A 21,442-nucleotide genomic window follows, 5' to 3' on the forward strand; every position below is an offset into this window, starting at 1 on the left:
ACTTCAGTCTCCATTTATCCACCACTACTACCCAACCTTCAGTCTTACTGGAGTTCACACACTATGTGGGGAAGCATGAAACAAGCCTCACATTCAAATATCAACTCCATTGATCTGCTATCTTTCTCTATTCTTATATATCCTTCCAGTCCAGAGAGGCTTTCTCATTCAGTACAGCAGGAAGCTACCCTTATGTTGCTATTTTCCTATTATCTTTCCTATAGTAAGATTCTTGGATTTCTGCCATCACCGAAATGGGGAGAATATGCCCCAGCTATCATGCTGGTCCCAGTCAAATGGTAGCTTGCAGAAGACTTTCCCCAGAAAACCTGCAGCCTGAAGTAAGCTTCCCTACCTGAACTGCAAAATTGTATGTAATAAATATTTTTCATTTTATGCTACTAAGATTCTGAGTTTATTATCCAGAAATAGCCAATTAATACAGAAGTTAGAACTCTTGGCCAACCTCTAGTTCTAGAATATTTAAAGGAAAGTAGAAATTAGGAAAGACTTTAGAAATAGAATAGAGACTTCTTTTCATTTTATTATAAAGCCATGACCCCCACAATTATTGTCTCTGAAGTAAACTTCAAGAAACATTTCCCAAGTCAAAAACTCAACATTTATTCTGTCTCTTTTCATCCCTGACATAGCAATACCATGCAAGACAGAGGTGCCTCAGGTAGAAGAAGATGAATTTCACTTTTAAAAAAGTGTTAAAAAGAAAAAGACATTACCATATTTCAATATACACTCTTCATTAATATTATAGAATGATGAAAAGAGAGCATAGGGTTTGGAATAGGACTGACTTTACTTTGAGCCATAACCCTGCCACTTATAATTTTTATAGCTAACATATTCATAGGTTACTAACACAATGAAATAAGTGTTATAAGCAATAATATACTTATTTCTTACTATGATCCTATTGGTCTATCCCTATTTAATTTACCATCCCTACTTAATGCTTGAGGAAACTGAGATTTAAAGAAGTTGCCTAAGTTCATTCACTTAGAAGGTGGAGTAGAAATTTTAAAAAGCATTTCTCTGATTCCAAAGCTTTTGCTCTTAAACTTTAACCTGTTTAGGGATGAGAATCAAAACGTTTAACAACTCAAGTTATTATAAATTAAAATACACAAAAATACATAAATCAACATTTATTTTTAATATTCTCTTCATTCTCAACTCTCTGTATTATAAGTCTGTTTATCAAATAATTAAAGCTGTAGTGCAAATTGTTCACCAAATAATTCTAATAAATTCAGATCATTTCTTAATCTTTAGAAAAAGTTGCTCTAATTTTTTGTGACTTTTTGATACCAGTTGTCATTAGGCAAAGGATGCCCCTTTATGAGCCATGAAGAGATCTAAGACAGTGTATGAAATTCTTCCAATGATTTTCCCACTAAATTGATAATCATAGTTAATTTTTAGTCTCTCAATAACTAGAGGAAAGTTATTAACTTCAATATTTTTCATAATGCTGAATCCTCTCTTGGCTTCTGGTAAAAAGAAATTACATTTAAAAAAGGTTCTATTTCTTATAATGTCTGAGATCTTTACAGTCTTATCTCTTTTGTTTTAAATCATAAAAGTAATTTATTATACTATCATATTTATTTTATGTAAGCCTAATTCTTTAAGTCAGAGAAGAGTAGCACAAAAAGAGAATGAACTATATTGCTAGACTGCCTCCGTTTGAATTCTACTCTGTCATTTAAACATGTGACTCAGTTTTCTCATTTTTAAAAATGACCATAATTATAGTACTCAAATGAGTTACTATACATTTGGAATGGTTCCTGGTACAAACACTATAAGCATTAGCACTTATTTATTAATAAAATTAATTAGTTAGTATCTGTGACAGATTTTTTTGTTTTGTAACAATTCATATCATTAAATGAATATAAAATGTAACAGATTCTCAGCAGCGACTCCCCTAACTACATTCAAAACCAAAAAGTCCAACACCAGTAACTTCTCTCAAATCCTCTGGTGATGTCCTCTGGTGGTTTCACTCCTAACCTGCATAGTTTGCCCTTTGGAGTTGTAACTGTATTAATGAATCCTCTTTGAGACTACCCACTATGAGTCTTAGGCTTTGTTTCATTCCCTAGAGGCCTCTAGGTTACAATTAAAATTCAAAGTCATCTAGTTTGGCAAATATCCTCAGGGCAAAAGTGAGCTTCACTGCTCTACTTACCACGCTGGGTCCCTCCTAAATTTAGCCTTTGCCTGTGCACTTGTTTCTTTCTAATTCTTGAAGCACTCACAAATATGTTCTGCTTCTATTTTATCTAGAATTTTGGTTATCAGAGAATGAGTCAGTCCAGGAACCAGTATACCACAATGGTATTCCAAACACATACTCACCATTAACTCATGAGTACTATTTTTATTTTTATTTTATTATTATTTTAAAATCATACATTCACAGCATAAGTAAAAATCAAATCATAGATGAGTCTAAAATAAACAGTAAAATTGTCCTCCCTGATCTCTGCCTGGTTCTATTCCCAGAAATAATTTAACAGTAATTGGGTTTCTTAGAGGTTGGAATTTTTTTAATTTACCATTACAAACTTAATATAAGGACTTATACTGTAATTTTTCAACTTTTGACATTTGTTGACTCTGCATACTATAAGAAATTTAGCATATTTTACTGCCTCACAAACTTTTACCTCTTTCTTTTATTATTTTATTATTGATATTAAGTTTTCTAATATTTACATTTTATATTATAACTGAGACCTCTGCCATTTGTATAGATTAATCTAAAACCAATCAGTATTAAAATGGAAATTAGAATATTGAATTTATTGCTTACCAACCCAACTAGGATGGCCAAACACAAAGAGAAGTAAATAAAATTCTGTCACCAAATCCCTGGCTCTTGAAGAATGACCCATGAATGAGCTAAAAATGCCTTCTTTATCAGTTTGTTTTCACTTTACTTCATTCAGGAAATGCTCAGTTTCTATTCTTCTCTAAGTTTACATCACTCTTCTCTCATTTCTCATCTTCTATTTTGCTGGAGCATCTTTATACATGGAAATGAAGAGGTACTAAATTTCCAGGCTCTTGTGTGCCAGAAAATTGTTTTCTTGATTCATTTAATTGGATTTATATTGTATAAAGTCAGAATTCTATATCCAAAATTATTTCCTCTCAGAAATCCATCATTTCCTAGCTCTGAAATGTTGCTAATGCTACTGGGAAAGTGTTTGATAACAGGATGTTTTTCATCCCTCTGTAGGTGACCCAGTTACTCTTCTCTGTGGAAGATTCCAGGGTATTTCATTTCTAGCCTTCTGAAAATGCAGAACAATGTGAAGGGGATATATGTCTTATAAAATTCATCCCCCTTGATATTTTGTTGAGTTCTTCTAATTACAGACTTGTGTCTTTAATCAGCTCAGGAAAACGTACTGTTATTTTTTACCATCAAATGGTCCTAACTACCATCTTAGCATTCCATTTTTGGAATGCCTAATAAACAGATGTTTACCTTGTTTCTAGCTTCCATTTATCATATATTCACTCTCTTTGTCTTTTTATATTAAACTAATATTATGTTGTAGTTAAAAATAACTTATTTTATTGGGACCATGTAAAAGGAAAAGAGATACATGTTTATATTTTTAATATAAAAGCAGAAGCCTGAGTTTTTTAATATTTTCATATGAAACTTACATAAAATCTTGGAAATCAAGTGATATATCCTTTCAGATTTCAGTATACCCATATACATATAAATTTTAAATATATAGGAGGTAAATTTTCTAATTTTTTTAAAATATGGAATGCTTCAGAGATGCCTGGGTGGCTAAGTCGGTTAAGTGTCCAACTGCAGCTCAGGTCATTATCTCACAGTCCGTGGGCTCAAACCCCACATTGGGCTCTGTGCTGATAGCTCAGAGCCTGGAGCCTGCTTCAGATTCTCCTCCCCCCCAACATCCCGTGCCTCTCCCATTTGTGCTCTCTCTTTCTCAAAAATAAATAAAAATAAACTTAAATAAATAAATAATAAAATATGGAATGCCTCACAAATTTACATGTCAATTTTGCACAGGGGGCCATGTTAATCTTCTCTTTATTGTTCAATTTTAATTTTTATGCTGCCAAAGTGAGCACTGTAATATTTTTATTTAAAGTGAAATTTATAAAACTAATCCCATTATTTCATAAGTTTAAGATCAATTTTGATATGAAATCAATAATTTGTATTTTTCATTACATATATATTATACATCCACAGGTTTGATGGGTATCTTATTTGCAGAAGAGTTTCAAAAGCCAAAATATTCTATGTGACTAAACAATTCTGCTTCTTGGGTAAGCAAAGTCCCACCCGATACTTGCAATAACAAGTGTTTCATGTCAAAAAACAATATGAAAAAAGAAGTTTCAAGATCCAGTGAGAGACCAAGGTAAAAGAGAAAAATTTAAATTAGGTAAAAGCAATTGGTAGAGTAACTCATCTTTCTTTAGGGCACATCACCATCTTTTTTCACTACCAACAAATTTAGCATATATATATGCATTCCTATGAGTACCTTCAGAGATTTGCATTTTTTTCCTAGTAGCTATAATATTATAGAAATAACTATGAATCCACTAAATATTTCTTAAGCTTTAAACTAGGAATAAATTACTTCTGACATACTTCACAGTGGATCCCACCATGTGTACAATGACTTACTTATGAAACAATACAACCATAAAATTGCTCAAGATAAAGAAATGATCTATTAAAACAACACATTTATTTAACAATTATGAGAATCTCTTACATGTCAAGAACACTGCTAGATGATTTTAAACTCTTTTGAACTTACAGCTACAAAAACATCATAGAACCTGATGCCAATTTTGACCTGATCTCCTACATTCAGTCAACCAATGTCTCAGGAAAAAATAAGTGTATTCCTGATGACTCTCACCAAATTAGTCTCATTTGTATGACTTTTCAGACATTCACAATTGTATTAACTAGTAAATCAACTCTTGGCACTGTGAACCTACTATAATTTTATGTCAACAAGCAATACTACTTCTCAAGTTTTAAAACCTGGTTGATGAGCCTGTTTTCATCATATTTTAGTAAGAATATCTTATAATGACAGTCCAATTTTCTATAAAGATTTATTTTAGCAATCCCTATACATTGAAGTCTAACTTTTTAACTGTAAATTTCAAAATGTTCTTTTAGTAAAATCAACCTGGATGAAACAGTCAAGTATCCATGTTTGAATGTCATCTGCTTTATGTATTTCAACATATTCAATACTAGCTTTTTATAAAAATGGAAACTTAGAAAAAAAATCATATCAACACAATTTAAAATACAGATTAATATGGATTAAAAAATCACTATAGAGTCTTAGGTTTCAAGGTCGATTCAAATGCTTCACAAATTTTGCTAAACTTTAAAAACTGGAAGCATCAGGGTACCTTGGTGGCTCAGTCAGTTGAGCATGACTCTTGATTTCAGCTCAGGTTCTGCACTGGGCATGAAGCCTGCTTCAGATTCTTTCTCTGTCCCTCCCTCTGCACCTCTCTCCCATTCATGCTCTCTCTCAAAAAAAGAAAAAAAAAAGAAAAAAAAGAAGAAAAGGAAGTATCATACTAGTCAAAAAGGTTTACAATAGCCTACCAGGTACCTCTCTCAGATTCTAATATACTGTTCATGTTATTCAGCCCCCTCCATGATTCCTAGATTACAAATAGTTTGGTTATAAAGGAGTCTTCTTACCTTATTTGACAGTTTAGAAGTAGGTTTTTCTCTTCTTGACAAGAAAGCAGCATATTGGTTAGTCAAGTTAGGTAGTTGATCAGAAACTCCACCAACCTATGAATTCCAAAAAGCATGTTGAAAAAAGAAATAAAAAAGAATATGTCATTTCTATTCATCAATTCAAGTGGCCCTATAAGTAATAAATTTACAAGGAAGCTCATCAATGTTGCTGTGTCATTAAATAGAGATGGATATATATTCATTACCAATTAAAAATTTTTAATGGGATACAGAAATGAAAGACTAAGTCAATGAGATATTAAAATGAAAAAAAAGAATTGATTATATGGACCTCTAGAAAAGTAAGATAGATCTACATACATTATTTAAACACATTACAAACGAGTTATTATCTATACTCTAATGTCAAATTTGGACATCAATTTTTGTTTTATTATATATATATTATACATATTATATATGATATGTAAAATATATAATATATATAAGTGTATATATACACATATAAATACATATATAAAGATATTTGGTCAATTATATAGTATTATTTGTTTGTACTTAATTATTAATACATGAAATAAAAATATATTAACAATAACTATTTAAATTGATTATATGAAAATCCTGGATGAATAAATTTTCTAAGCAAAATAATCTACACTCTCTTAAATACTATAGTTCCTAATATGCATTGAGTATGTACATTAATAGGCTACATGAAGCTGGTTATCTAAAAACTTAAATAGTAATTAATTAATCCTTTTGATATTATACTCTTTCTGAATCATCATATAAATTAGCCATTTGTATCCATTTACTATTTTAAACTGTTAACCAATAGTAACATTATTTGCATATACAAAGGGATGAGAATATTCTCATTTTCCCATTTTTATATACTTTATTATTTGTATCTCAGAATTTGATATTCACAGTTAATACTTCAAAATTTAATACTTAGTAGATCTCTCTTTGTGCACTTTATGAGGAACATTAATCTACTAAAAAATCCATCCCTCACATGCTGATGTATCTATGAAACTATGTGCCTCTCTACCCTAAATGCTGAAGTTAGTGCTTCTCCATTCTTTTCCTAATATTATTCCTACCTAGTCACTCAAAAGAAAACAAATTTTATCATTTTCAAAAACAGAAAAATCACAGTAACATCTTGTGAAAGCCTCCAAATATAGAACATCTGACCCAGCATTATTATTTTGTGTGGTTTTATATTTACTGAAGTTAAAAAAATAATATACGTTTATAATAACTTTATTATCATGTACCGATACTAAAAATTATAGCATAAAGAAGTTCAAAAGCATTTTGCAATTTTTACTGTTTATGGGTAGAAGTTCAGAAAAATCAGTCATTGGATGACTTTGGTGTTAGAGGGAATGGTAAGTTTGCAGGAGACCATATTTTTACAAAAATAATTTAAATCTAGATAAAATATAAGAAAACCTATTTTTAAACACCTTATAGAGTTGCAGATACTTCTAACTTTGAGTTGTCAGCATAGACCAGAGGGGCTAAGATTCTAAAGAGTGTAGAACCTCTGAAAAGTAAGCTATTGCTCTGTAGGTGCTTTCTCCCTGGTGGAAGTTGCTCATCAACAGGCAACAGAGAAAGAATGTGAGTTTAGATCGGGAAGAGAGCACTGTTAAAATATTGAGAAATAAGCTTATTTTGGTCTTGTTAAGCCAGAATGGCAAACTTAGATATTTAAGAAGCCTCAAATGCATGATTTCCTTCCCCGTGAAGATATCTGCCAGTGGATAAGGGATAGGGTGATGCTAAAAATCTGAACCAAAACACTAAAAAACATACGCATTAAAGATTGCAATCCAGAATCTGACAAAGCGAGGGCTCTTGAACACATCAGGCTCACAGCTGAAATCCCCAGAGACTACACCTAAGCAAATGAACAAACCAGAGGTAAACTAAGCCCTAGAAAAACTATAATCACCACAATTTATGATTGCTTTAAGGTGATCTCCTCTGACTTCTGACTTGCAAAGTATAAAATCTCTCTAATAGAAGGCAACAACATTTAAAGTCTCTATATTATATACAATATCTGGCATTTTATTAAAACTTAGTGGGCATGCCAAAAGACAGACATTCATGGTCAAAACTCAAGGGAAAAAATAAAACGGAAAATAACAACAATGATAGGTGATCCAAATGTTGGAGTTAGTACACAGAGCTTTAAAACAGCTATAATTAATGTGCTTAAGAAAACAGAAACAAAATGAAAAAGAATAGTTAAAACGTTAATAATTTCTCCAGAGAAATGAAATCTTTAGAAAGATTTAAATAGAATTCACTCTAGAAGTGAAAAATAGAATATCTGAAATTAAGAATTTAGGTCAATTTAAAAACATTTGAAACAGGTTTTTTTTTTTTAAAGATTAATGAATAGAAAGATATGTCTGCAGGAAATACCTAACTGAAGAACAAAGAGAAAAAAGGGAGCATCATACATAGGGATTATAAGAGATGTTTGAGGCATAATGAATAGGTATAACATATATATTAATTAGAGCCCCAAAAATCAAGGCAGGAAAGAATGTGACAGAAGAAATATATAAAGATATAATAGTCAAAAATAATTTAAAAGTGATTAAAGACATCAACCAAGAGGCTCTGCAAACTTCAGGCAAAGAAATATAAGAAAAATCATACTTCTGACACATCAAAGACATAGACCAAAAAACGGGGGGGGGGGGAATTNTACTTCTCAATAGAAATTACAGAAGGCCTAAAACAATGGAATAACATATTTAAAGTGTTGAGAGAATATAACTACAAACCTAAAAATCCAACCCCCCAAAATTAAAAATGGCAAAATAAAGACGTGTTTAGACAAAAGTATACAATAATTCATCATCAACAGTATACAAAAGAAGCACTAGAGAAAGTTTTTCAGGAGGAAGAAAAATGATATGATTTAGAAAAACAGAAATGTAGAAAGAAACAAAATACAACAGAGAGAGTAAATATTTGGGTAAATATGAATGAATATTGACCGTACAAAACAGTAACATTTTAAAAATTTAAAATATATGTAAACATAAAATGTATGACAATAATTAAACAAAAATAAGAGGTAATAAAGCACAGCTAAAATGTTAAAAGTTAGCATTATTGGAAAGGTAATAAAAGTAATCCTTTTTATTAAACTACAAAAAGGATGAATATTGTAATTTTGGTGGCAACCACTAAAACACTATCAAACAATACATAACTAAAAATGCTATAGGAATAGATGAAATCAAAAAATATAAAATATTTGATTAATTCAAAAAAGGTGAGGTAAGAAAAAATGCTAAAACAAGTGAGCCAATAGAATATATGAAACAATATGTTCCTATATAAACAAATCTATCTGTAATCATATAAAAAATAAATGAATTAATATGCAATTAAACACAGTTTATCAGACTGGATTTTTAAAACTCAGACATGTTTACGGTGTATCTTTCACTCTTGACTATAGTTTATTAAATTTCATGTAAACTAAAACAGTTTGGGTTATACCAATAGGTAGTTTTTAATTGTCAGTAACAGTAACAAAAGTTATTAAGTTCTTATTATGTGCCAGAACCTATTTAAAGTATTTTCCAACTATTGATTCATTTAGTATTCATAACAATGCTTTAAGGTGTGTACAATTATGATATCCATCTTACTAACAATTTAAACAACTTACACAAGGTCAGTGACAGAGCAAGAAAATATACTTAATTACTCTCAAGTACTCTGAGATCATGCTCATACTCATTGTGTTATACTGTCTCAGCATATGCAGTGGAGAATAAAGATTATAATGAGGGCTTTTTAAAAATTTCTTTCAAGTTGTAATTTTCATAATTCTTTTCAATCTAAGTGTCAGGTTACTTGGAATAATGAACTTCTAGTACATTTAAAACAAAATACAACAAAAATATTCTAAAACCTACTAGTGCTCCTGATGCACGTAAAATACACTCAGTCAACACTTAAATAAATGGTTAAGATAGTAAATTTAATGCTATGGTTTTTTTTACCACATTAGAATATATATAAAATAAAATTTTGTAATAATTCATGAAAATCTCACTTTATAAAATTTTAATTGTTGTTTAAATAAGTAAAACTTTCATTTACTTTTTTCTTTTATGCCTACGAATCTTCAGCATCTCTTGGAAACTGATAATGATTTACAGCTGTTCTTTCATTACAATGAGATCTATTTCAGCTACATCTGAAGCTTTTAACTAATTTAAAGCACTAGAGTGATAACTTTGGCAGCATATATACTAAAACTGGAACAACACAGAGAAGATTAGAACCCTGTGTAAAAATGACATGCAAATTTAATTTCATTTCATTTTTTAAAAGTGTTATAAAGCACTAGGATATTCTTACATTACCACGATAAATATCATAGGATTCATTCCTATAAACCATATGTGTTCCAGTCTTTCTAGGTTAAAAATACTATTCTCTGATAGGAAGAACAAATCCAATTCAGCAGTTCAGTGGCTCTACTATCCTTATACTATCCCTACAGAGTTCCTATCTTTCTAGCTACTTTTTTTTGTCAAACTAAACTTATACAAACTAATTTTTATTTTCCATAGTAGTTTTTACAACAAATTGCCTTTCTCGTTAAGCTTCCTGAATTACAGTTCTATGCCTCTCTCTTTTCTTCATTTACTCAATTATATTTATATCCTATTTATATTATATTCAATTATAATTTCTTGAGTGCCAACTATAGTACAGACACCATGTTTCCAATGTTCTGTGAATGTCCTTTTATGATTTGATAACTATGTTCAAACTTCCCCAATGTTTAACTTCTATTTGTTTTCTACCTATAAAATATCTATTTGCTCTCTCTATTTTCTTACCATAGTTGTTAGTTATTTTTACTTTTCCATATGTAAAGTCTTTTAAACTTTCTCAAATTCCTGAGGAATGAGAAAGAATAAATAATAAATATATACACATATATTAAAATGTCCTTTTAAAAAATGTCCTCTTAACCCTTTATCTGATATGTCATTTGCAACTATCTTTTCCCATTCTGTCGGTTGCCTATTAGTTTTGTGGGTTGTTTCCTTTGCTGTGCAGAAGCTTTTGATCTTGATGAGGTCCNACATGGAAGAGGACACTTGTGGGTATGAGCACTGGATGTTATGTGGAAACCAATCTGACAATAAACTATTTGTAAAAAAATAAATAAATAAAATAAAAAATAAAATATTAAAAGGAAAAAAAAGAAAAAAATGTTCTCTTAAAACTTTAACGTATATCAAAACTGCATTGTCAGAATTTTACTCATGAGATTTTCTTCCTGTCAACTCTTACAGGCTAGTTTTATGCTTAAGAGTCTCTGATCTTAAGAACATTTCTTGTTTCCTGCTGATCATTTTGAAATAGGGTTTATCTAAATTGCTTGTACATATCTAACAATGTCCAGAATCTCTTGTTTGACAATTCTAAACTGTAAAATAACATGATCACTATTTGTGAAATGATTCTTCCCTTCTATTTCATTAGTTCTCCTTTATTTAGTCAGAATTAAGCTAGAGTGTATGTTCTTCCCGTAGCTTCTTCTACCTTCTGTGAAAGTAAATTATCAGTAAATCAAAAACATGTAAGATATTCTGCTTTCAGTAAGATGAGAAACACAACAAAAGCCTTTTATATTTACTTACATAGTTATCATCACTGATACTCTGTATTACTTTATATAGACCCAGATTCCATCTGTTAATATTTTCCTCTGCCTGGAAGTCTTTCTTTAACATTTCTTATACTGCAGATCTTTGAAGAATAACTATTTCNTTCAATGTGTTTTCATTTTCAAAAGATGTTTTAAGCTGCTATAGGATCATAGTTTGACAACTGTTTTAATACTTAAAAATGTTGTACTGCTGTTTTCTGACTTACATCATTTCCAACAATAAATATGCTGCCATTTATAACTTTGTTCCTCAATACTATATAGCCTTTTTCTCTGGCTCCTTTTAAGAATTTTTTTAAACCATTCTAGTCAATTTGGTGATTATATGCCTTCACATAGTTTCCTTAATGTCTTGTGCTGCAACCTTGTAGAGCTTCATGGATATGTCAGTTTTTATAAAGCTCTGATCAAAGTATAGAAATTTTCATTTATTGTTCCTGAAAATATTTTTTAATATTTTTTTAATGTTTTAGTTATTTTTGAGAGATAGAGACAGCATGAGCAGGGGAGGGTCAGAGAGAGAGTGAGTCACAGAATCTGAAGACAGGCTCCAGGCTATGAGCTAGCTGTCAGCACAGACCCCGACACGGGGCTCGGAGCCACAAACAGTGAGATCATGACCGTGAGATCATGACCTGAGCTGAAGTCGGACACAGCCAACTGAGCCACCCAGGCACCCCTGAAAATATTTTTATGACCTCACACTCTTTCTCTTCCTTCAAGGACTCTAATTACACATATATTAGGCCATCTCAAATCGTCTCATAGTTTACTGATATTTTATTCACTATTTTTGTCTTTTTTCTCACTGTATTTCCTTTCAGATAGTTTCTACTATCAGTGTCTTTAGGTTCACTAATCTTTTCTTCTGAACATCTTAATCTGTTGTTAATGAGAGTGTACTTTTTTAAAATGTTATACTTGCCATCTCTGGAGCTTCAATTTGTGTCTTTTTATTTGTGCCATTTCTCTACTCAATTTACTCAATCTTTCATCCACCTTTTTGAATACATGAAATATACTTATAATAACTGTTTTATATCTTTGTCTACTATTTCTGTCATTTGTGTAATTTTGGTCTTTTACTATTGATTTTTTTTCCTGATTCTAGGTTATGGTTCCCTGCTTCTTTGCATACCTATTTTTTTTTTTTATTAAATGTCACACTCTGTGAATTTTATCTTCTTGGCCATTGAATATTTTTTAATTCTTATTAGTATATTTGAGATTTGTTTTGGGATGCAGCAGTCTAGTAAGGAAAAAATATATAAAAGATAAAACATTTGGAGAAACAATATAAACTATCATTCACAGGTGGCATAATGTGCTTGAGGAAACTTTTTTTTAACTAATAATAAATTAGTAGAATTANAAATCTTCAATAAAGATTATTTTTTATACCAATACCAGAAAGCTAAACAATGAAAATATTTAAAAGGCACCATTTACAATAGAATTTGAAAACATGAAATACTAAACAAAAAGGAAGAAATCAAATAATAATGGGTAAGACTTATACACAAAAATCACAAAACCACAAGAGCATTTAAAGTAAACAAATTACTCTCCAAAAATAGTGAGGCAATTTTATTTCTATTTTTTTATTTTATTTTATTTTTAATGGAGCAATTTTTAAATGAAGATATATATTTAAAGAAATACATAACATCTTCAAAGAAATAAAGAATTAGGTCCATTTTTAAAAAAGAAATTACAAGCATAGTTGCAAACCAAATTAATATTTATTCACATGTCATAAGTTATCATATAAAAATGATTTCAATAATAATAGATGGCTTAAAATAATGAGGCATATATGGCACATGTAACTGTTACAAGCCGTACGTCTTGGTATTAGATATAAAGAATATTATTTTGGAATTCACAAATTACCTTATAATCAGCAGGACCAGGAGCAGTAAAAGCTTCTTTCTGAACCACGAAGAGAGTCCGAGGAACAGAAGAACCAAATGCACTTTTCTTTTTTTTCTTCAAGCAAATATTGCTAGTGTTGTCAGTATTGTTTAGGATATTATAAAACCCAGGACCTAAAATCATGAGGAATATCCTATGTAAGAATAAACATGCTTTTTATTCTTTTAAGCTGAATAAGTTTAAGTAAAATATTTTTTGAAAGAACTCGTATATTACTAGCAAGAATGTAGAATAGTGACATTCTGAGAAACAATTTGTCAAATTCTTGTAAAGTCAAAAACATACTTAGTATATGACCCAGAAATTCTACCCAGGTATTTTCCCCCCAAAAAAGAATATAACCTAAATGTCCATCAGCCAGTGAAAAAAAAAAGTTTTATACCCAAACAATGGAATACTACTCAGCAATAAAGAGAAATATAAATACAACAATATGAATGAACCTCAAAAACATGATCCCAAGTGAAAGAAGAAAGACACAAAATCCTGAATTATGTATGTTCCATTTATTTGAAATTCCGGAAAATGCAATATCATAGTGACAGTAACAGTAGCCTGGAGAGAGTGGAGATTAACTGCAGAGGGGAACGAGAGAACATTTAAAAAATGATGGAAATGTTCTGAAACTTAATTGTAGTGGTGGTTACCTGACTACATACATTTACCAAAACTCATCAAACTTTACACTTAAAATGAATTATTTTATGTGTAAATTATATCTCAATAAAGGAGAAAGAAACAAAGAAAGAAAAGTATGTCTAAAAGTATTGAAAAGTTAATATAGCAACAATAAAAATTAATTTGGGGGGGAAATCACCTATCATCCAATATTTCTATCACACAGTTATTTTATTTTTGCTTTTTACCTCTCAGGACATATTTATAACCAGAAATATTTTCTACCGTGGCAATCCAAGTAACATTTTTTTTCATTCTAAATCAAACTTTCTATGTCATTAGAAAAAAGTTTTATGAAAACATTAAAATATTTGAAACAAATATTTTATAATTTTACAAAACAAATGTTTTATAATTCAGTAATTTTAAGAAATCAGTTCCAGGAAGCAACAACATCCATAAAATGCAATATATACTTGAAAGAACATTTAACCTGGTTGTATTCATGTACCTGAATTCTACTAAATTAGCTCTGCAACTAAATAGGTATAAAATGTACTTTCAATCGCATTTGTTTTTCTGGGCTTCAAGTTCTTTCTGAAGATACAGAAATTGACTAGATCAATACTACTCAAAATGTGGTCTATGGGCTGTTGCTAGTCCAAAAACAATCCTTAGGAAAAGGAACTTAAAATTAAATGTAGATTGACTATTTCCTAGGCATTTTATAACTAGTCCTTCTCCATAAAGGAAGCACTGTATTGATTTACATTTTGGTGCAATCTCCTTTCTCATTGTAGATAAGAAACAAGTTGTTGACAAGTGAGCACTTTGAATAGTATGAGGCTATGATACTTTAGGTGCTTTCTGGACTAAAAATGATTGAATCATTATACATAGTAAAATAAAAGATTTTTCTCAAACAAGCTACCTAAATTTTTCCCAATTTTTCATATATTCCAGTTCCAACATCTATTCCTCATAAGCTTCTCCCAGGGGTGCCTGGGTGGCTCAGTTGGTTAAGCAACTGACCCTTGATTTCTACTCAGGTCATGATCTCATGGTTCATGAGGTCAAACTCTGCCTTGGGCTCTGTGCAGACAGTGCAGAGCCTGCTTGGGATTCTCCCTCTCCCTCCCTCTCTATCTCTCCCCTGCTCGTTCTCTCCCCCTCCCTCCCTCTACCCCTCCCTTCTTCCTTCCCTCTTAGATAGATAGATAGATAGATAGATAGATAGATAGATAGATAGACAATTTTTTTTTTAAAGTCTCTACCAAAGAGTCTCTTGTGCCAACTCTCAGAAAACCTAAATGCTTCTATGGTTTACTCTTGCAATCTTCATAATTCCCTCCACTAGTAATGTTTAGAAAAAAGGGTAAATAGAAAGTGTGATAAAAACTATTTGGACCACCATTTCAGGTAATTAAAAGACAAGTATCTCAGATCTGACTCTTTTCTGGCGCGAGGATACAATAAAACACACTACAGCTTAAGTGTTTAAATACAGGGACCTCACTCACAGTGTGTACATCGCAAGTACTACCTGATTTGAAAAACCATCCTGATTATGTAATTCACTCACATTAGAGGTTTTTCATATTCATTTTCCAGTCTGTAAGTGTAGAAATGCCAAGGAACCCCGAAGTTAGACAGTTTAGGGTTACCTTCTAACAGTAATCTATAAATCTATGACTGATGGGTCCAATTCATTACTATGCCTAATCTCTACATAAGAAAAATAAAAAAAAATAAAAACCCTCAAAATTCCTTGAGGCCATTCTCACTGATTCTTTAAACATGTAAGATATGGGACTGGATTGGAGGAGTCATCAAAATTGTATGTAATCCTTTAAAAATTAACTAACCTTTGTAAAATCTATAATATTTTAGTCATAATACACTGGGCCATCAAATTGAAAACAAGACCCAATCTTAAGGCAGTTGGGTCAATCAATAAGCTCATTTATAGAAATAATTTGGATTTCAGATTCATGATAAACACACTGAGCTAGGCTCAGGTGGGGTAGTGCCAAACACTTACACATGGCTTCTCCAGAACCGCAGTCTTAGAACAGTCAGACTTCATAGAGGCTCTAGATTCCAAGACCAATTGTTTCAACTCAGCCAGGTGTATGGTGTAAAGCTTATAACTTTGCCTAAGAAGTGTTGTAATATCACTTCCACTACATACCATTTGTCAAAAAAGACACCAGATTAGCCAAGATTGGAAGGGAGAAGAATAAGACTCAACCTCTCTATGGCAATAAATAGTAAATAATTTTGTACCCCTATAAACTTACCATAAAAAAATTACCATAACAAAACTTGTAGCAATGGTTTGGGAAGGGGCAATGGATCAGAAGCTGAAACAACTCAAGGCATAAAGAACGGACCATGAAAGGACTTGGTGATGGCTTAAAAGACAGGAGGAAAATGTTATTGGAGGCTGGAAAAAAGATAACATATTTTGTAATGGCAGAGATTTTAACAATACTAATGCTTGAGACAATAAAGAAAATACCTAATACATAAGCAGTTTCTAGCTAAGAAAGTTTAAGGGCTGAATATCATCACAAGCGCCAACTAACCATTTTCAGCCATGTGTAAAAAGGTATGGAAAGAAATAGATGAGCTAAAACTATTGTTTTCAAGGGGAATTTATAGAAAATTAAAAGAAGGGGTGCCTGGGTGGCTCAGTCGGTTGAGCGTCCAGTTTTGGCTCATGTCATGACCTCGCGGATTGTGGGTTCGAGCCCCGCATCGGGCTTTGTGCTAACAGCTAGCTCAGAGCCTGGAGCCTGCTTCAGATTCTGTATCTCCGTCTCTCTCTGACCCTCCCCTGCTCATGCTGTGTCTCTCTCTCTCTCTCCCTCTCTCTCTCTCTCTCAGAAATAAATAAAAACGTTAATAAAAAGGTTTAGAAAGTGAAAAGAAATCAAGATTTTCTAGATTTAAAAGTAAAACTCTTTTTCATCCCATCTCTCTATACAGCAAAAAGCTCTCAAAGCAAGAAATGGTCTGAGAGCAAAGACCTCAGAAAGATTTAAGATGGTAACTCATAGAATCTCTCAATGAAAGAAAAGGGCTCCTATGAATTTTAAGGTCAAATGTCAAAGACCCTCTCAGCTAAAATAATAGTGCTCCTTAGAATCTAAGAAAATGGAAACAGAGCAGCACCAAAGGAGACCCAAAGTAGTGAAAGGTTCTTCTAAGAAGAATGTGGCTTCTGTCCAGTGTATTTTATGAGAAGTCAATCCAATAAGACACAAAGTTTTTATAAGGAATTGTACAAACTTGGAAGAAAAGGGACAACAGTGCAAAATGAAAAGTAGCTATAGACCCCAATCTTCTATAGACAGGAAGGAGGCCGAAAAAGCTCAAACTACAAACATAGCCTATTTCTTCGGAATATTTTTTTCTTGCTTCTTGAAGTAGGCTTGTATTGCGATATACTTCCCTCTTAGGAATAATTTTGCTGCATCCAAAGGGTTTTGAACCATTGTGCTTTCATTTTCATTTGTTTCCATGTTTTTTTCTTTCTTCATTTTTTTTTCTTTTTGTTTATATTTGAGAGGCAGAGAGTGACACAACACAAGCAAGGGAGGGGCAGACAGAAAGGAAGACCCAGAAGCAGAAGCAGGCCCCAGGCTCCGAGCTGTCAGCACAGAGCCCAATGTGGGGCTCGAACCCACCGACCATGAAATCATGACCTGAGCAGAAGTCAGATGCTCAACCGACTGAGCCACCCAGGCGCCCCTTCTTTTTCTTTTTTTTTGTTTTTGTTTTTTCTTTCTTTGATTTCCTGATTAACCCATTCATTCTTTATGTTGTTAATTAATTCATGTTATTTTAACCTCCATTTGGTCTTCCCAAATTTCTCCTTGTGGTTGATTTGTAGTTTCATAATGTTGTGGTCAGAAAAAGTACATGGTATGATTTCAATCTTTTTGTATTCATTGAGGCCTGTTTTGTAACCTAATATGTAATTTATTATGGATAATGTTCCATGTGGTGCATTTGAAAAAAAAAAAAATTGTGTATTCTGCTGTTTTAGGAAAGAAAGTTCTGAAATGCATTTAAGCCCATTTGATCCAGTGTGTCATTCAAAGCCATTGTTACTTGTTGATGTTCTGTTTAGATGATCTGTCCATTGATGTCAATGGGGTGTTGAAGTTCCCTACTATTATTGGATTATTATAAATTAGTTCTTCTTGTTTGTTATTGTTTTATATATTTGGATCTTCCATGTTGGGTGCATAAACATTTACAATTGTTATATCTTGTTGGATTGTCCCTTATGATTATATAGTGTATTTCTTTGTCCCTTTCTAGAGTCTTTGGTTGTTGTTTTTTTAAATATTTATTTATTTTGGAGAAAGAGAGACAGAGCATGAGCAGGGGAGAGGCAAAGAGAGGGAGACACAGAATCTGAAGCAGGCTCCAGGCTCTGAGCTGTCAGCCCAGAGCCTGACATGGGGCTCGAACACACAGACTGTGGACTGTGAGAGCATGACCTGAGCCAAAGTTGGACACTCAATCAACTGAGCCACAGATGCCCTTAAAGTCTTTGTTTTAAAGTTAGTTTATCTGATACAGGTATTGCTATTCTGGCTTTCTTTTGACATTTATTTGTATGATAAATACTTCTCCATCCTCTTACTTTCAATCTGCAGGTGTCTTTAGGGCTAAAATAAGTCTCTTGTAGGTCATATATAGATACGTCTTTTTTTTTTCTTTAATCGATTCTGACACCCTATAGCTTTGATTGGAGCATTTAGTCCATTTATAGTCAAAATAACTATTGATAGAAATGTATTTATTGCCATTTTATTACTTGTTTTGTCATGGTTTCTGGAGATTTTCTCTGATCCTTTCTTGTCTTCGTCACTTTGGTCTCTCCTTTGCATTCAAAGATTTCCCTTTAACATTTCTAGTATGGCTGGTTTAGTGGCCATGAATCCCTTTAGTTTTGTTTGTCTGAGAAACTCTGTATCTTTACTCCTATTCTGAATGATAGACTTGCCGGATAGAATATTCTTGGCTACATATTTTTCCCATTCAGCACAATGAATGTAACATACCACTCCCTACTGGAGTGCCCAATTTCTGTTGAGAAATCTCCAGCTAGTCTTATGGGTTAAGAACTTCTTTTGTCTTTCTGCTTTTAAGATTTTTTTCTTCACTACTATATTTTGCAAACTTAATTACAATATGTCTTGGTGTAGGCATGCTTTTGTTGATTTTGATGGGGGTTTTCTGTTCTTCCTGCATCTGGGTATCTGTTTCCTTCCTCAGATTAGAGACATTTTCTGCTATTATTTCTTGAAATAAATTTTCTGGCCCCTATGCTCTCTCTTCTTCTTCTGGCACTCCTGTATAATAAATGTTATTACATTTGCTGAGTTGGAGTTGCTGAGTTCCCTAAGTCTATTCTCATGTTGCATAATTCTTCTTCTCTCTTTTGTTCAGCTTCATTATTTTTTATTACTGTGTCTTCTAGGTCACTAATTAATGCCTCTACTTCTTCCATCTTGCTATTCTTTATCTAAGCTCATTTCCAATCTTGTTTATTGCATTCTTCTTCATTGATTCTTTTTCAACTCTTTTATCACTGTAGTAAGGGCCTATCTATCTAATGTCTTCTACTCTTTTCTCAAGCCCAGTGAGTATCTTCATGATTGGTGCTTTAAATTCTTCATCAGGCATATGTGTGTGTGTGTGCATAAACATATATATATATATGTTTGATCTCTGGCTGTGGCCTTACCTTGTTCTTTCATTTAGAATAATTCCTCCATCTTGGCATTTTGTCTAAGTCTCTGCCCTCTTCTCTGTGTTAGAAAACACAGTTATGTCTCCTGCTCCTAAAAGTAATAGCCTTATAAAGAAGAGGTATGTAGCGTCCAGGGCAGGGCACTTCTGGTGTGTCCTGTGTGTGTTCTGCTACTGTGTTTTGGCTGCTCTGTCCTTCAGGCCAGTCATCTGCAGAGGCTTTCTTTGTCTGCTGTGGACGGTGTTTGATCCCTAGCATGAATGTGGCAAGTTTTAACTAGCTATGCTCTGATATGATTGTGAAATGAGAATTGATACTGACTCTACCAGAACTGAGGACTTGCAGAATTTTCTAGTCAGGAGACATGGTATGGGCAAGGGTCTCTGCTAGTCTTTCTGAGGAAGGGCTTGCCACACTGAGACTGAGGCAACCTTGACTGAGAAGGGCAGTCCCTCCAGAACATGAGGGGTGGGTCTTTGTGTACACAAGTTAGGCAGCCAGAAACACAGCCTACTTCTTATAGAAAAGAAAGGAAGGGGATGCCTGCATGGCTCAGTCAGTTGAGCATCTGACATCAACTCAGATCATGATCTCACGGCTCATAAGTTCAAGCCCTGCATCAGGCTCTGGACTGACAGCTCAGAGTCTGGACCCTGCTTTGGATTCTGTGTCTCCCTCTCTCTCTACCCACCCCCCACTCATGCTCTGTCTCTCCCTCTCAAAAATAAAAATTATTTCTTAAAAAAGGATGATTCAAAATATAGACCCAAGAGTCCAAAAGGTAAAACAAAGAACCTTGGAAAATCATTCCCATAGAGCCAAATTGGGCCCTAATCAAGGAAATGACAAATGTGCTGGGTTAGATTTCAGAATTGCTATAGGGCTATAACTGCTATAGACTTCTAGTTTTCTCCTTTCTGAATAGAAGCATCTACTATGATTATCCTCTTTCTCCCATCACTGTGCTTTGGAATAGGACAGGTAATATGTATCTTTAGTTCCTAGCTCTTCTCATAATGAGAAGTCATACTCAAAGCTGATCTAAAGTACCAAACCCAAGAATTCTCACCAATAACTATACATATCCTTAGATAACAAAACTCTGGACCTCAAGATTACACCATAATTTCATGAGACTTTGGAGGCCTTGAAAAGGCATGTAGGACAACTGTAAATATTTTGTGGTCATAGGGTAGTCTATAGTAAATTAAAGATGGCCACAAATCCTGCCATTGAGAGATGAAGTTTCAGGTTCTTCTGTTCAATATGTGCTACTCTGAGTGATCTGATTAACTAACAGATGTGGGATTTCTGACATTAGGTTATAAGAAGCATTGTACAATGCTGCCAGGTCCTGTGGAGCCCTGAGCTACCAAATTAAAAGACCAACGACCCTGGGGCAGCAATGCTAAAGTTATGCATGCACTCTGAATGACAGTCTCATCTGAGCTCTGCCTTCCAGCCATCCCACAAAATATAAGATACAATTGAAAACTCTATGTTTTTAAGCCACTAAGTTTGTTATGCAGCAACACATAATTATATGTTAGCATTTACTTAAGTGATTTTATGTGCTGTATTCTTAGCTGTATATACTAGAATACCC

General features: G+C 32.7%; 1 protein-coding gene, 2 non-coding genes and 1 pseudogene across 6 annotated transcripts in view; 1 reads left to right on the plus strand and 3 right to left on the minus strand.

The window, feature by feature from the left end:
• STPG2 (sperm tail PG-rich repeat containing 2) overlaps positions 1-21,442 on the minus strand; it is a 506,065-nt gene that overhangs the window by 363,337 nt on the left and 121,286 nt on the right. For all 4 annotated transcript variants that reach the window (XM_077762315.1, XM_077762314.1, XM_077762317.1 and 1 more), the window contains 2 exons: positions 13,404-13,558; positions 5,768-5,863 (listed from right to left, as the gene is read on the minus strand). In XM_077762315.1, coding sequence (XP_077618441.1) covers positions 5,768-5,863; positions 13,404-13,558 — 251 coding nt within the window. The remainder of the gene's footprint in view (positions 1-5,767; positions 5,864-13,403; positions 13,559-21,442) is intronic.
• Positions 4,040-4,146, minus strand: LOC144230138 (U6 spliceosomal RNA). The gene has a single exon (XR_013334703.1). It is a non-coding gene; the product is annotated as a U6 spliceosomal RNA (small nuclear RNA).
• LOC144230140 (U6 spliceosomal RNA) lies at positions 10,051-10,150 on the plus strand (annotated as a pseudogene).
• Positions 17,731-17,815, minus strand: TRNAR-UCU (transfer RNA arginine (anticodon UCU)). Its single transcript has one exon. It is a non-coding gene; the product is annotated as a tRNA-Arg (tRNA).

This window comes from Crocuta crocuta, unplaced genomic scaffold (assembly GCF_008692635.1).
Source record: "Crocuta crocuta isolate KB4526 unplaced genomic scaffold, BGI_CrCroc_1.0 scaffold83, whole genome shotgun sequence".
Lineage (NCBI taxonomy): Eukaryota > Metazoa > Chordata > Mammalia > Carnivora > Hyaenidae > Crocuta > Crocuta crocuta.